The sequence below is a fragment of the Neoarius graeffei genome, chromosome 2, assembly GCF_027579695.1.
Source record: "Neoarius graeffei isolate fNeoGra1 chromosome 2, fNeoGra1.pri, whole genome shotgun sequence".
Classification (NCBI taxonomy): Eukaryota; Metazoa; Chordata; class Actinopteri; order Siluriformes; family Ariidae; genus Neoarius; species Neoarius graeffei.
Genome location: NC_083570.1, coordinates 14,187,578 through 14,201,754, shown reverse-complemented (window position 1 = coordinate 14,201,754; position 14,177 = coordinate 14,187,578). Strand labels below are relative to the sequence as shown.

Here is a 14,177-nt window from a genome sequence, read left to right as displayed (position 1 = left end):
TGCTGACTCGGTGTTTATAGAGAGCATGCACGTGATGTCACGAGGTCACGTGATATTTGTTTATCTGCCATCTTGGATGGCAAGGCCACGCATAGAACTTAGACAAACCCATTCTAATTATCCAGTGTGTGGGAGTAGATCTTTCGAGACTGGTTAGATCTTGTTCAGCATTTGGTTGTACCAATAGACAGGGCCAAAAGGAGGGCCTGTCATTTTATAGATTCCCCGCAGACGAGGAGAGACGTGCAAAATGGGTGTCCGCTGTACGAAGAGAAAACTGGAACCCCAGTTCTACCAGCCGAATTTGTAGTGAACACTTCATATCAGGTAGGTGTGATCTTCTAATTCAATACTCCTAGTACATCTGTTAAGTTGATTTTCGGATTGAATGATAGCTGCATACTTAGAAACTAGACAGTCTCTAACATTTAAAATGGCTATGCCTAGCCCTACTACCCTGGCCTAGTCTATGACAATGTTTTATCTTTTTGGCTCATATATGCCTTTGAAAGGCCAATCCATAGTAGGGATGGCGAAAACTAAAAAAAATCTTGACCGACCACCGAGCCTCATTAGCCGGTTAAAGTCGGTTAACCTATGAGTTTAAACAGGGATGCAAACGGCGGATGCGCCTTTTTCACGGCTGAATCGGGCAGATCCGATTTTTTTTGGGGGGGGGGCGTTGGAGTGTCTGAATAATTTCATCAAAGTAAATTCTGTATTAAAATTACTAAATGAGCAAATGCCATTACAGTCCATGAAACATAGGAAGTATACAGTAAGTATGAGAAGAAAACAGTAAATCAGAAAGCTGCGCACATTTGCGCAGCTTCCGCGAAAACGTGCGCAGCTTTCTGATTTACTGTTTTTCAGACAAAAACACACATTTACAACCCTGTCATTATCTGGAACTGAGTTTAGATTTTGAACATTCTTACGACAAAACGTCCTGCATAGTCTCTTTATGATAAAAGTCTTTATGCCACTTACCCGTGAGGTTATCAATAGACATTGTTCTTCGGAACCTTCCAGAGGTATAGTTGGGATACCCATCCCGCAACAAAATATTTATAAGCTTCCAGGCTCTTGTAAGCTTTGAGGGCTTTGCCAGTGTAACACGATTCACGATTAACAAGAAAATTGTAAATGTCGTGGTAGGCCAGATTGGGCAAATCGCCGGGACCGCAGCTCCGAATTCCCCTGAACAAGGATTGCGGCAAGTTGTACGGATCTGCAATCCCCAACCTGGAACACTTTTCCACGTAACGCTGCCTCACGTCACCTTCAAGATGCTGAACAAACTTAGACAAGTTATCGCGCGATGTAGATGGGGTATTTTCCGAATTTTCTTGGGGATTACTCCCTGGATCCATAACGCTCGCGCAAGGTAAACAATCCTGACGCCGTCCAATATGGCGGAGTACACACGTGCGGGTCACGTGACTGCACATCCTCTATAGACGAGTTCACAAACACGGCAACGCGCAAGGAGTTGTGGGAAAGGTCAAAGGTTAAGGCCTCATAAACGAGCAGAAGTAGAGCACGTCAACAATGGCGGAGGCTACAGGCTCGCTGTGGGGACACTGTTGTGTTGTCGATTGCCACAATGGACGTCGACTGCTTGAACAGTGGATGCGAGAAGACTGTAGTGTACATTTAAGTGAGTGTATACAGAAAAAATTATGTGAATCCGAGCACACAGTTTAACGCAAAAGTTTGTTTATATCTCGACCGTGTCAGCTGTCAGATTCATGTTCATGGACCCGCCTTGATTTTCACTCTCGCCGATAATCATTGTCTGTAGTGAGTATCATCATGAATGCGATCACTTCCTGTCGCTGGGCACCCTTATTCAAAGGCATCATTAGCCAACGCCTTGCATCTGTGCGTTTAATTGATCTAGTAGATCTTGTTTATTTCAGTATCTATCCAATCTAGCTTTTTCACATTTATATGATGTAATTTTAGGATTTAAGCACAATGTTGGCGCCTGCACATGCCCTCCACCTTTCTTGCTGTTCACCTTTCCTACTGAAAGGCAGAATCCTGATGCATGGAAAGAATGGATTCGGCGCATTAACATTAATTGGACTAATCTATGACTGATGAGTATAGTAAGTGATACTAGTACTGATACAATAAAACAGACGACTGTAATCTGGTAGGCAGCACGACTTATATTATTTCTCCGTGTCAGATATAGAACTATAACTATGAGTCGTTGACCTGTCAAAAACTGCAGTGGACGTGGCAGTATCACCGGGTACATACCTCGATTTTTCTTCGTCTTCCTTGGACGGTACAGGCTGGATTTTCAAAATATCTGTGGCATATGCAAGCGCCCTTAACTCTTCTACCCCCATGGTAGTTGGCAATCCCCGTTCTCTCATATGCCTCTGCAATTCTGCCTTCTTCCATAAGGCCTATTTGCTAAGGTTTGGCTTGTTTGCCGCCATGTTTTCATCTCCGATGAGGCCTCGACCTTTGACCCCTGCGCATGCGCGGTGATGCGTGTGAACTGGTCTATTGAGGTATTTCACCCACGTGACCAAGTCACGTGATGCAGCCATTTTGGACGGCGCGCTTAAGTCCTTCAGTGCAAGGCAGTATGAGATGGTGGAGACCTTTGCACATTTTAACAAGAAAGTAAGCTGTGATTCGTGTTAAATTGGATCTGTCTTTTATCACAAACATTGTACCCAGCCTTGGTATGGAGCCAAGGTTGTCGACAGACGTCAACAATTTGATGAAGGATGACCCCAGCAGTTTGAAACGGTACAAGGTAGGCTATGTTCACAACACTGTCTTGTTACTCGGGGGATCCGAGATCCCCTGAAACAGACATGAGATCCTTTGAAAACATGATTTGGGAAATGTTGGGGGGTCTCTAAAATATCGGCAAAATGATGTTTATTGACATAGCAATCGTGCATAACGGGAAGCATTTGCATATCCGAAGTGTTGTGTTTACATGACAACGACTGCTGATGCCAGGTTGTTTGTTGAGTAGCCTGACTGTTTTTTTTTTTTTTCTTGCGTGTGGTATCATTGTTGACGCGAGGTTGTTTTTTGAACATGCCAATGCAGACACGATTTCCCCTGATGAGTTATGACTTCAGACGCGATGCGTGTGTGGAGTCCGCGTGATATGTGCGTAAGATAGGCTTCTCATGTGTTTGGAGATCCGCGCTCTTTTTTTCTTTTTCTCTTTTTCTTTCTTTTTACTTAATTTCCCTGTTTATTTCTGTGTCCCGTTTCTTTCTAGCCTCTGTTATTGTGTTTTATGTCTGATGTCTGCTACATGCAACCCTAGACAAATTAACACTGCCTTGTTTCACTGCTCAGATGGGTTAACAAACACTGACCCATTTACTGTTTGCTATATATTTTATCAAAATTGCGTTAACTGATAAACTAACCTGAAATGAAATGATCACTGCAAAGTCTGGAGTACTCTGTTGGCTCCCAATCCTGTCTTTTCACAGCTGTAATCCCTCTTGTCTGGGTCAGTAGGAAACCGGTAGTGATGTGTCGGTCGCGAATGATCCGGTTCAAAGAGCCGGCTCTTTGAAGTGAACGACGGGAGCCGGCTCTTCGGTGGGAGCCGAATTATTTTTTTGTCTTTAGGTGCGTCAGAGAGAGAGAGAGACTTTCACAAAAAAAGTTGCTGTCCGATTGCGTCTTTGTGTTGTCTATTACCATTCAAAGGAAAAAAAGTAGCATGGTGTACGCCTACTTTTTTTGGTTGATGTCATTCACAGCTGCGAAAATAGGAAAATTGGTGTAATGCTTAAAGCTGTGGAGCGCAGGGGAGAGGAGTCTGTGAGGCACCTGAGGAGGGGAAAATCAGCTGTGTATTTTATATTGGTAATAGAACACAGTTTTACATTATGTTTGTGAGAAAATAATTTATTAATTGGTAAGTAAGTTTTATTTCTATAGCTAGATCATTGTTCCACTGCTATACTTTACAAAGCTTTACAATGGCTACAAAAACTAAAAAATAAAATGGAAAACATCCTATTGATAAAATATAAATAATAATGTAATTAATTAACTAGTTAATTGCAGCAATTAAATCAAAAATAAAATCTCAGGAGCCGTTTGGGAGCCGAAAGAGCCGGCTCCTTATAGTAAGAAGAGCCAAAAGAGCTGAAATTCCCATCACTAGAAACCGGTAAAAGGAGCGTCCTGCACGCTGTCCCTGTCTGTTGTGGCAGCCCACAGCACAACAAGCAAACGCCATGGTTATTTATAGAGTGCTTACTGACAAATTAATCTATTCTAGGTGTCTGTAACACGTTTTTTTTCAAGCCGGTTCTCCCTCTCTGTCTGCAGCGTTAGTATGTAGCTAGACGTTCAAAATGGCGGACACCGGGGCGTCACGTGACCCTGTGACGTCAGGTGAAATACCTCAATTGAAGAACTCTGTTCGCGATCTGCCAAGACCACAACAACTAACAAGGGCAGAATAATTATATTCCAGTCCTCCAACAACAGATTTACAGTTTATCACAAGATGTTTACAGGAAATTGTGACTGAATATACAGGACAAGGACAGACTTAATGATTCATGTGGAAGATTAATAATTAGTGAACTTAACAAAACAGAAAATCCTTTCACGATGCTAATCTGTTAGCTGTTATGCTAACATTTTCCCAAATTCTTAGCTTGTTAGCTACGTACATTATCAACCCTGGTGATTTATAGAAAGAAAAAAAAAAGCTACATTCACTGAGAAAAATATTTGAGGAAATGTTAATAATTTAATAATATTATACACTTGATGTATTGCTATAATTGAGACAGTCAGTAGACAGATAATATAATGAGATACAGACAGAAGAACAACACATTACTGCGATTCATTTTCATTTCCTCTGAGATTACAATATGATAAGTTTGTCGAAGTGATACAATGATCATTAATCTAATATTAATAAAACTGTAAAGCTGGAAAATTTCATTTGAATATTTAAAAAAATAATGTGCCAGCAATTATAGCAGTTATGATAATGCAGATGTTTTTTTTTTTTAAGTTCTGATAATTATTTTTATATAATGGTCACAATTATAATATTAAATCTCCTAAAAGACAGAGAAATGAAGATCTCATATTATAAATAAATATTAGAAAATCTAAAAGCAGTCCCCCCAGGATTTCGCGGGCCTTTTTTGTGATTGTTGCGGGCTAAAATGTCTGATGTTGCGGGGGGTTTTCCAAAAAATTGCGATGAAAGTGGCGGTGTTTTTTTAGGATTTTGTGGCGATTACATTGCGGGAGGAAGTGAAAGTTGCGAGAAATTGTTACGATTTTCTCTTTTTGTGATGAAAATTGAGTGATATGTTAAATATTAAGTTATTACTGAAAAACTATTGATTAAAAAAACAAAGACACTGAGAAATGGTCCTATAAACAACTTTACCAATATAAAAGATTACCAGGACTACAAAAATGCAGAAAAATAGGCTTTACTTATCCAAATGCACCTGTTGGTTCAAAAGTTAAAGTGCAAAAGTATTAAGTAAAAAAATAATGTAAAGAGCACACAGTCCTTCACTGTAAACATAACACACTTTCAGCGTTGCTGACGTTTTCCAGCCCAAAATATGTTCAAAACCCGCCAAAATGCACTTAAAACCGCCCAATCTGGCAACACTGCGCACATGCTGCTTCTCTTGAACGGAAACACGGAAGTAAGGTGGAAGGTAGTTTGTTGACGTCACCTCAAGACGACGCCAACGATTGGTCAAATTTGTGGGAAAGTTGCGGTGATTGGATATAGCCCCGCCCTGAATTCGTGGGGATTGGTAGAATTTGCGTTGAAGTTGCAAATTGCAACATCGCGAAATCCTGGAGGGTCTGTAAAAGACTTTCCTCATGTTCCATCTTTATTGGACTTAAACTCTCTATATAAAAGTAAAGCTGTTCATCTTAATTTTAAAAACGTCAAATCATTTAATATTTTATTTTGGATCACACAATCTCACAGCTGATCCAGGAGAACGCAGCCTGAACCCAGCGTATAGAGGCTGAGTGAATGTGGTGTGGACTCTGTGGAGGAGCTTCATCGTGTCAGAGACGCTGTAGAAGGACAGAGTTCCTGCACTGTGATCCACATACACTCCTATTCTGGAGGGGGATGGAACTCTGAGAGCAGTGTTAATGCTGTTGTGATAGAAAGAGAGAGAAGAAGAAGAAGAACACTGCAGACTCCAGGACTGATTGTTGAATCCAAACCGACACTCATTACCCCGTCCTTTCCTTCTGATGTCTTTATATGAGACTGATATGAACACATATCCCTCACTGCTCCACTCCACCTCCCAGTAACAGCGTCCACACACTCTCTCCTTACACAACACCTGCTCCCAGTAATCAAATCTCTCTGGATGATCAGAGTACGGCTGCTTTTTCTTACTGCACGTCACCACTCTGTTCTTCTCAGACAGAATGAGGTAATAATTTACTGTGTTGGGATCCAGAGTCAGATCACAGAAATCTAAACACATGAGAAATGTGAACATGTTAGATATTAATCACAGCACAGATTTATGTGGAGAGTGAGACACTGTGTGTGTGTGTGTGTGTGTGTGTGTGTGTGTGTGTGTGTGTGTGCGTGTGTGTGTGTTACACGTACAGTGCAGAAAATCTTCTCTGCTCTTTGGTTCTGAGGGTAAAATCATCTGAACTGCTGCAGCTGTGGAGACACAGAAACACAATGGAGATGAAAAATCAGGTTCTGTAAAAGACGGAAACAGTTTAAAGTGATACAATTTGTGTCTGATGTTTAATCAGCGTTTTATTTTAGAAAACACATTCTCTAGGTGTGGGATTTAAATGAGATTTTTGAACGACGGAGAAATAAACTTTATTAATAACATGAGCACGAGCAGAGAGCTGCTTTGGTAACTAATGATGACAGAATAAATGTTATGACTGAATGTTATTCATATGACTTATGAACTCTCTCTCTCTCTCTCTCTCTCTCTCTCTCTCTCTCTTTGGAGGAATGTGTGAATAAATGTGTGTGTGTCCTCTATACTTTATTAATAGTACAGTCACTGAAAACAAAACAGAAGCTTTGACACTTTTAAGACCTGAATATAAAGTGTAAGTGTGTAAAATCATCTTTCCAGTCGAGAGCAGCAATAACAGGAAGTTCACGTCATCATCTGAAATCATTTCTGTGTGTTTTGGGGAAATCTGATGTATCTCTTTACTGTGCTGCAGAGAAAGTAAAGATTTCCCAGCAGGACGATTTCTCTCACCATGTTCAGGGATTTTGATGAATTCCTCCTGGCAGAATTCCTCGAGTCTCTTTTTCAGATCAGAGAGAGATTTCCTCACTCCATCAAATGAGAGATGTTGATTGACAGTGATGCTGGGTGAGTCCTCACGTCCAGAAGAGACACAGAGAGACTGGAAACTCTACAGACAGAAAGAAACAAACATCATGGAGAAGGAGAAAGGTGGAGAAATATTCATGAGATTATACAGACAGGTGTGTGTGTGTGTGTGTGTGTGTGTGTGTGTGTGTTACCTGGAGGAAATGGATGTGATCGTGTGTGTGTGAAAGCTGCTCCAGCTCAGTGACTCTCCTCTGAAGATCAGCAATCTCCTGCTCCAGTTGCTCCAGGAGTCGTTCAGCTCGACTCAGTTCAGCCTTCTCCTGATCTCTGATCAGCTCCGTCACCTCCCAGCGCTTTTTCTCCATGGAGCTGATCAGCTCAGTAAAGATCCTCTCACTGTCCTCCACTGCTGTCTGTGCACTGCGCTGTTAGGACACACACACACACACACACACACACACACACACACACACACACACACACACACACACACAAGATTTAAAGCTCCTCTATCATTCCCTCTCTTACTGGGACTGTAAATGACTCGTTGTCCATGTTGTGTGTGTTTCTAGGAGCAGCTCTGTCTCTGCTCACTGCTCACCTTTATAGTGTTCACAGCCTGTTTCAGCTCCTGCACCTTCTTCTGCTTCTCCTGGATTCTCTGCTGGGATTTCATCTGCTCCTCCTTTAACTCACTCTGTGAACATTTAGCTGTTTAGAGGTTTGTTATTTTTCCTCCACTTCCTCCTGCATCTGCTCCTTCTATATACATGAGCTCACACCCACACGGCTAATGTTGTTCTAATTGGCAGAGGAGAGATCTGGCCCAGTTATGCTGGCGTAGAGCATCGATGGGATTTAAACTCATCATCTCCTGACTGGAAGGTGAATGTTTTTTGCTGCATCATTCAGGAGGTTTAATTGTTAATGAGTTTATCACATTTTGCACAGCAGTGTCTCGAGCTGTTCTGTAAAGCGAGTGTGTACTGTGTGTGTGTTTAATAGTTGTGACTTGTGTGCACATGCTTAAGCTGTAAAAGTCTGGATGATGGTGCCACACCCAAGATTTGCCCTCTGAGCAACAATACATTAAACATTCTCTTAAAGCAAGACAGACTTTTGATTTCATAAAATCAGTGAAATTTAGTTCCCTCTGAAATTTGGTCATTGTGATTCATGTTTATTTCTGTAATATCTCAAAAAAAATATCAGGCCCTTCTGTGGCTGGGAAGTTATTTAATTTGAGGGGATTAAAGCAAATAATGTGCATGAAATAGTGTGCTCCGCACAGTCAAGCAGATAGAGGAAGTCCGCTGTGCACATGTTTTCATTGACCGGGCACTGACCCAGTTACGTCATTTTGCTGTGAGACGAGGAGCTAATCATAACATTCACATTGCAAGTTCAGTGGTCAAGTTGTGACAGAAAATATGACGGCGCCAATGGATCCTACATATCAAATACTGGTTCATCGGTTTCTCCCTGTCGTAAATATTATAATTAGTGAATAACAGGCTGCAATTAGCCCAAATATGTATCTTTTTGAGGCGAACTTGAGCCTGGTCACTCATCTTGTTGAAGCTCGTTTTTCCTTGAGCGTATTCTAGCCAATATTTGTTCGACATAACGAAAATTATGTGTTGATTTCACAATGTAAATATTATTCCTGTGCATTAGATAGTTTTCATAGAAGGTCCTTTTTTATCATTGCGATGGTGAAGACCGCTGAGTGAAAATGTGTGTAATTAGATGATACACCTATATTGCACAACTTCTGGTGAACAACCTCTCGATTCACTATCATACTGTGCACTGTATTTCACTGAGCAAGACGGTATACGGTTGTTTTTCACTGTGGCAGTGGGGGCGTGGGCAAGCACTGGTTTGTGAATGGAGAGTGAGGCCTGTGCTGTGTGTGTGTGTGTGTGTGTGTGTGTGTGTGTGTGTGTGTGTGTGTGTGTGTGTGTGTGTGCAGTGAGGATCTCTTCCCCTGGCTGAAATCACATCGGTACTGTGGCACACAATTTATTTTGAAACTGCTGAAAACAGGGGCGCAGATACGTTTTTTGAACTGGGGGGGACAAAAAACTGGGGGGGACAAAGCTGCCAGCAAACCAACCCCAACCCCGATATGCCTGTCAAACTTGTTGTGGGTTACTATAGCAACCAAGCTCGAGCTCGCAACCTGTGCAGTCTGCGCAGCTCAACCAACCGAATATCAGTCTTTGTTTTATGTGAATTGTTGCAACTATGTATACACTGCCGTGCACCTCAATAAACCGAATGGTAATTAGTCTTTTGATTTTTCCGTGAGGTTTGCCTTATGCAAAGTGTGTGTGTGTGGGGGGGGGGACCGAACGAAGTGAATTTAAATCTGGGTGGGACGAATCCCACCCGTCCCCCCCTCTATCTGCGCCCGTGGCTGAAAAGCGTGTTTTGTGTTAAGAGACAGTTTAAAAAATAAAAATGAACGTGACATTGATCCCGCCTGCCTGTTTCAGTGTCCACTATATCATGAAACCATTACGTTCATCTTTTTGATTTTTGTGTTTGCTAATGTTTTTGACAAACGTAGTGATCAGAAGTAATAGTTTTGGGAATACGAACCCTCCACTATCTTTGTAATGCCACTAATAGACTTTCCTAAACTCGACTTTAGTATAACCTCGTGAATTTCCTGTATAACCCACCCGTTTCAGACATGATCCCGAGGAGAGAAAAAAAATCCCTAAAGTTTGATTGAAGGAGTGATAGGATAGAGATATAAAAAGTCCACACACCCCGTTGAAATGATAGGTTTTTCTGATCTAAAAAAAATGAGACCACGATAAATCATTTCAAAACTTTCCCCCCTTTAATGTGACCTATAACCTGGACAATTCAATAGAAAAACAAACAAATCTGTTAGGGGGGAAAACATAAAATAAATCACATACAATAAGTTGGTTGCATAAGTGTGCACACCCTTAAACTAATACTTTCTTGAAGCACCTTTTGATTTAATTACAGCATTTAGCCTTTTTGGGTCGGAGTCTATCAGCCTGCCACATCTAGACTTGGCAATATTTGTCCACTCTTCCTTGCAAAAGCGCTCCAAATCTGGCAGATTGCGAGGGCGTCTCTTGTGCACAGCCCTCTTCAGGTCACCCCACAGATTTTCAATTGGATTTAGGTCTGGGCTCTGGCTGGGCCATTCCAAAACTTTTTTGGGGTCATTATCATGCTGAAAGATGAAATTCATCTTCAGCTTTTTAGCAGACACCTGAAGGTTTTGGGCCAAAATTGACTGATATTTAGAACTGTTCATAATTCCCTCCACCTTGACTAAAGCCCCTGTTCCAGCTGAAGAAAAACAACCCCAAAACATGATGCTGCCACCACCATGCTTCACCGTGGGTATGGGGTTCTTTTGGTGATGCGCAGTGTTGTTTTTGCGCCAAACATACCTTTTGGAATTGTGGCCAAAAAGTTCAACCTTGGTTTCATCAAACCAGAACACATTTTCCCACATGCTTTTGAGAGAGTTGATGTATATATTTTTGCAAAATTTAGCCGGGCCTGGATGTTTTTCTTTGACCCTACCTCACAGTCCACACACATGGAGAATATAGGAGATTGTTGTGGCGGCATGGTGGTGTAGTGGTTAGCGCTGTCGCCTCACTGCAAGAAGGTCCGGGTTCGAGCCCCGTGGCTGGCGAGGGCCTTTCTGTGCGGAGTTTGCATGTTCTCCCTGTGTCCGCGTGGGTTTCCTCCGGGTGCTCCGGTTTCCCCCACAGTCCAAAGACATGCAGGTTAGGTTAACTGGTGACTCTAAATTGACCGTAGGTGTGAATGTGAGTGTGAATGGTTGTCTGTGTCTATGTGTCAGCCCTGTGATGACCTGGCGACTTGTCCAGGGTGTACCCCGCCTTTCGCCCGTAGTCAGCTGGGATAGGCTCCAGCTTGCCTGCGACCCTGTAGAACAGGATAAAGCGGCTAGAGATAATGAGATGAGATGAGGAGATTGTTGTCACATGTAGTACACAGCCAGTACTTGCCAGAAATTCCTGCAGCTCCTTCAGTGTTGCTGTAGGCCTCTTGGCAGCCTCCCTGACCAGTTTTCATCTTGTCTTTTCATCAATTTTGGAGGGACGTCCAGTTCTCGGTATTGTCACTCAGTGCGTTTACATGCACATAGAGAAAATCGAATTTCTGCCGTAGCTCGACTGAAATCGAAGTTCTAAATGCCATTGAAACACCTTAGCTCGTCTGAAATCGAACCGAACTGGATTTTTCGTAATCGAGCTACGCGACCTAGTTTATGCGATTGTAGCCGAGCTACTTAGTGCATGTAAACCCTGTCGAGCTACTTACTTCAGCACTGCCCCTTCCGGAAGTGACGAGTGACGAGACCACAAGCGGGAAACACAACAGCCTCGGTCGGCATGACACGTCACCTTAGCCACCACTTTATTGGGAACACTTGTGTCTGGGCATGTACACACCCATTTCCAATTAGATGGTAAGTTATTAGCATGTTAGCAGGCTAACAGTTAATATGTTCACCATTACAGATCAACTTCAACTTAGTGTCCATTTTATTAGGAACACTTCTGTTCGTACATACAAACACTCTTCTTGTGAAAACGGAACTGATAACTTTGTTTATACTCTTGAATAGCTCTTCTTCATGACGACAACCGGAAGTGGACCAACACGATGGGGCGTGTAGCGCCACCTGTGGCTCGGGTGCACAATGTACCTCACACAATAGCTCGATTTCCTTGTGTGCATGTAGGATTGGATTCCTCTGGCACCCCTGCTGGGACCCTTAGCTCGATTACCGACAGCAGCTCGATTTGGATGTGCATGTAAACGCACTGACTGTTGTCCCATATTATCTCCACTTCTTGATAACTGTCTTCACTGTGCTCCATGGTATATCTAATGGTGTGGAAATGTTTTTGTCCCCTTCTCCTGACTGATACCTTTCAACAATGAGATCCCTTTGATGCTTTGTAAGCTGTCTGTGAATCCTGGCTTTTACTGCAGGATGCAACTGAGTAAATGTCTGAACTTTATTTGGGGTTGATCAGAGTCCTTTTAATTGATGGCAGGTGTGAACCCCAAAAGACTGAATGCTGTAATTAAATCAAAAGGTGTTAAACGCAATTAGTTTGGTCCGGCGTTTCCTTTCCTTCCCAATACAGAGTCTTTTCTTCTCACTTCCTGTTACTGTAGTCGGTCTTCCATGTTTCAAGCGCGCAGTCACATGTTCTATTGTTATCTCAGGTTGCAAATTTGTATCCCACAATGTGTTGCGAACGGCGAAACCCCACCATGTCATGCGTGACGTAGTATCTTGGTTTAGCTCACGGTGAGGCAAGAAAAAAATGGCAGAGAATTTAGGGCCACAGGGCTCTAAATTCATGAATTGTTCTTTTAGGGAAAAAAGTAATAAAATTTGAAGTCTGTGATTCGAGTTCAGTAGCTTTTTGTCCACTAAAAACACATAATTGGGTGTCAGGGAAAATTCTATTTATGGCCTAAGTTCGAAAAATCTGAAAGGCAGTCTACCTTTAATGGTGTTATATTACACTTTAAAAATCTTTAAGTTCATTGGCAAATCTTTCTGATGAACAAACAATCGTAACATTTTTAAACCTTCGATTAATTTGTAACCAGATTAAAACATCTGATTGTAGACACGAGTAAAATTAGGATAAATTTGTTCTGAAAGTGTTTCTAAAACGTTTTCACCTGTTTTTCAGTTCTTTCCGCTGCAGCTGCGACTGTGTCATGACCTCTGTGTTCATGCATCGTACAGAGATTACAGATGAAGCTTTGGTCAGTACGACAGTAGATCTCCAGCACTTTATCATGCTGAGAGCAGATCTTCTCTTGTAGATTTCCAGAAGCTTCGACTAACTTGTGCTTTTTTAAAGCAGGAATTTCAAGATGAGGTTTTAAGTGAGTTTCACAAAGGGAAGCCACACACACCAGACAGGACCTGACGGCTTTGTGTTTTCTCCCGGTGCAAAAATCACACTCCACATCTCCAGGTCCAGCGTAACAGTGAGCAGGAGAAGCAGCTTGGACTTCAGTCTTCTTCAGTTTCTCCACCACTTCAGACAGCATGTTGTTTCTGCGTAGAACAGGCCTTGGTGTGAAAGTGTCTCTGCACTGAGGACAGCGATAAACTCCGCTCTTATCATCCTGATCCCAGCAGTCATTAATACACACCTTACAGAAACTGTGACCACAGGGGATCGTCACTGGATCCTTCAGTAGATCCAGACAAACTGAACAGAGGAACTGGTCCTGATCTACTGAAATACTGGCCTCGGCCATTTTCCTGAACTCATGCACTGCGAGACAGAGAGAGAGAGAGTCTCTAAGTTTCTTTTCCTCTGAAATGCGAAGTCATTTCCTGGTTGTGTGTGTATGACAGAGAGAGAGAGAGAGAGAGAGAGAGAGAGGAGGAGGAGCACAAAGACAGAGTTCATGAACGTTCCTCTGTTAACCATTTCTTGGACACAGTTTTTTCTGAGGCAAAATATAAACCTCCAAACTGCACAATATAACATTCTGTACAGCCATGTGAAAAAAATAAGTACATCCCATGGAAACTGTGAAATTGTTGACTTTTCTCAACACATTAAACAAGCAAATATTTCACCCTCTTTGATACAATGCTTGTAGATAAACATGATATACTCCAATAAACAACACATAAAATCGACATTTTATCCACATTTTCTTAATTTAAATATAAAATATATAAATAAAAAAGTCAGGACACCCTAGAAAAAAGTATGTACACCCTTACATTTTTCATACTAT

At 42.0% G+C, this 14,177-nt stretch overlaps 1 protein-coding gene across 1 annotated transcript; it reads right to left on the bottom strand.

Moving 5' to 3' along the window:
- Positions 1-4,005: 4,005 nt before the first annotated feature.
- LOC132881430 (tripartite motif-containing protein 16-like) lies at positions 4,006-13,758 on the bottom strand. Its single transcript, XM_060913884.1, has 6 exons — positions 13,095-13,758; positions 7,957-8,052; positions 7,547-7,780; positions 7,275-7,434; positions 6,644-6,703; positions 4,006-6,505 (listed from the first exon to the last, which is right to left on the bottom strand). Exons 1-6 carry the CDS (start codon positions 13,683-13,685, stop codon positions 5,970-5,972), a joined length of 1,677 nt encoding a protein of 558 aa, XP_060769867.1. The 5' UTR covers positions 13,686-13,758; the 3' UTR covers positions 4,006-5,969.
- Between the last annotated feature and the right edge of the window lie 419 nt (positions 13,759-14,177).

Bases quoted from the DNA above. Each gene is read 5' to 3' on its own strand.
- LOC132881430 (XM_060913884.1), bottom strand. From the start codon at position 13,685: ATGGCCGAGGCCAGTATTTCAGTAGATCAGGACCAGTTCCTCTGTTCA. The intron at 7,781-7,956 runs GTGAGCAGTGAG...GTGTCCTAACAG, and splicing joins AGGCTGTGAACACTATAAAG to CGCAGTGCACAGACAGCAGT. The intron at 7,435-7,546 runs GTAACACACACA...TTCTGTCTGTAG, and splicing joins ATCACATCCATTTCCTCCAG to AGTTTCCAGTCTCTCTGTGT.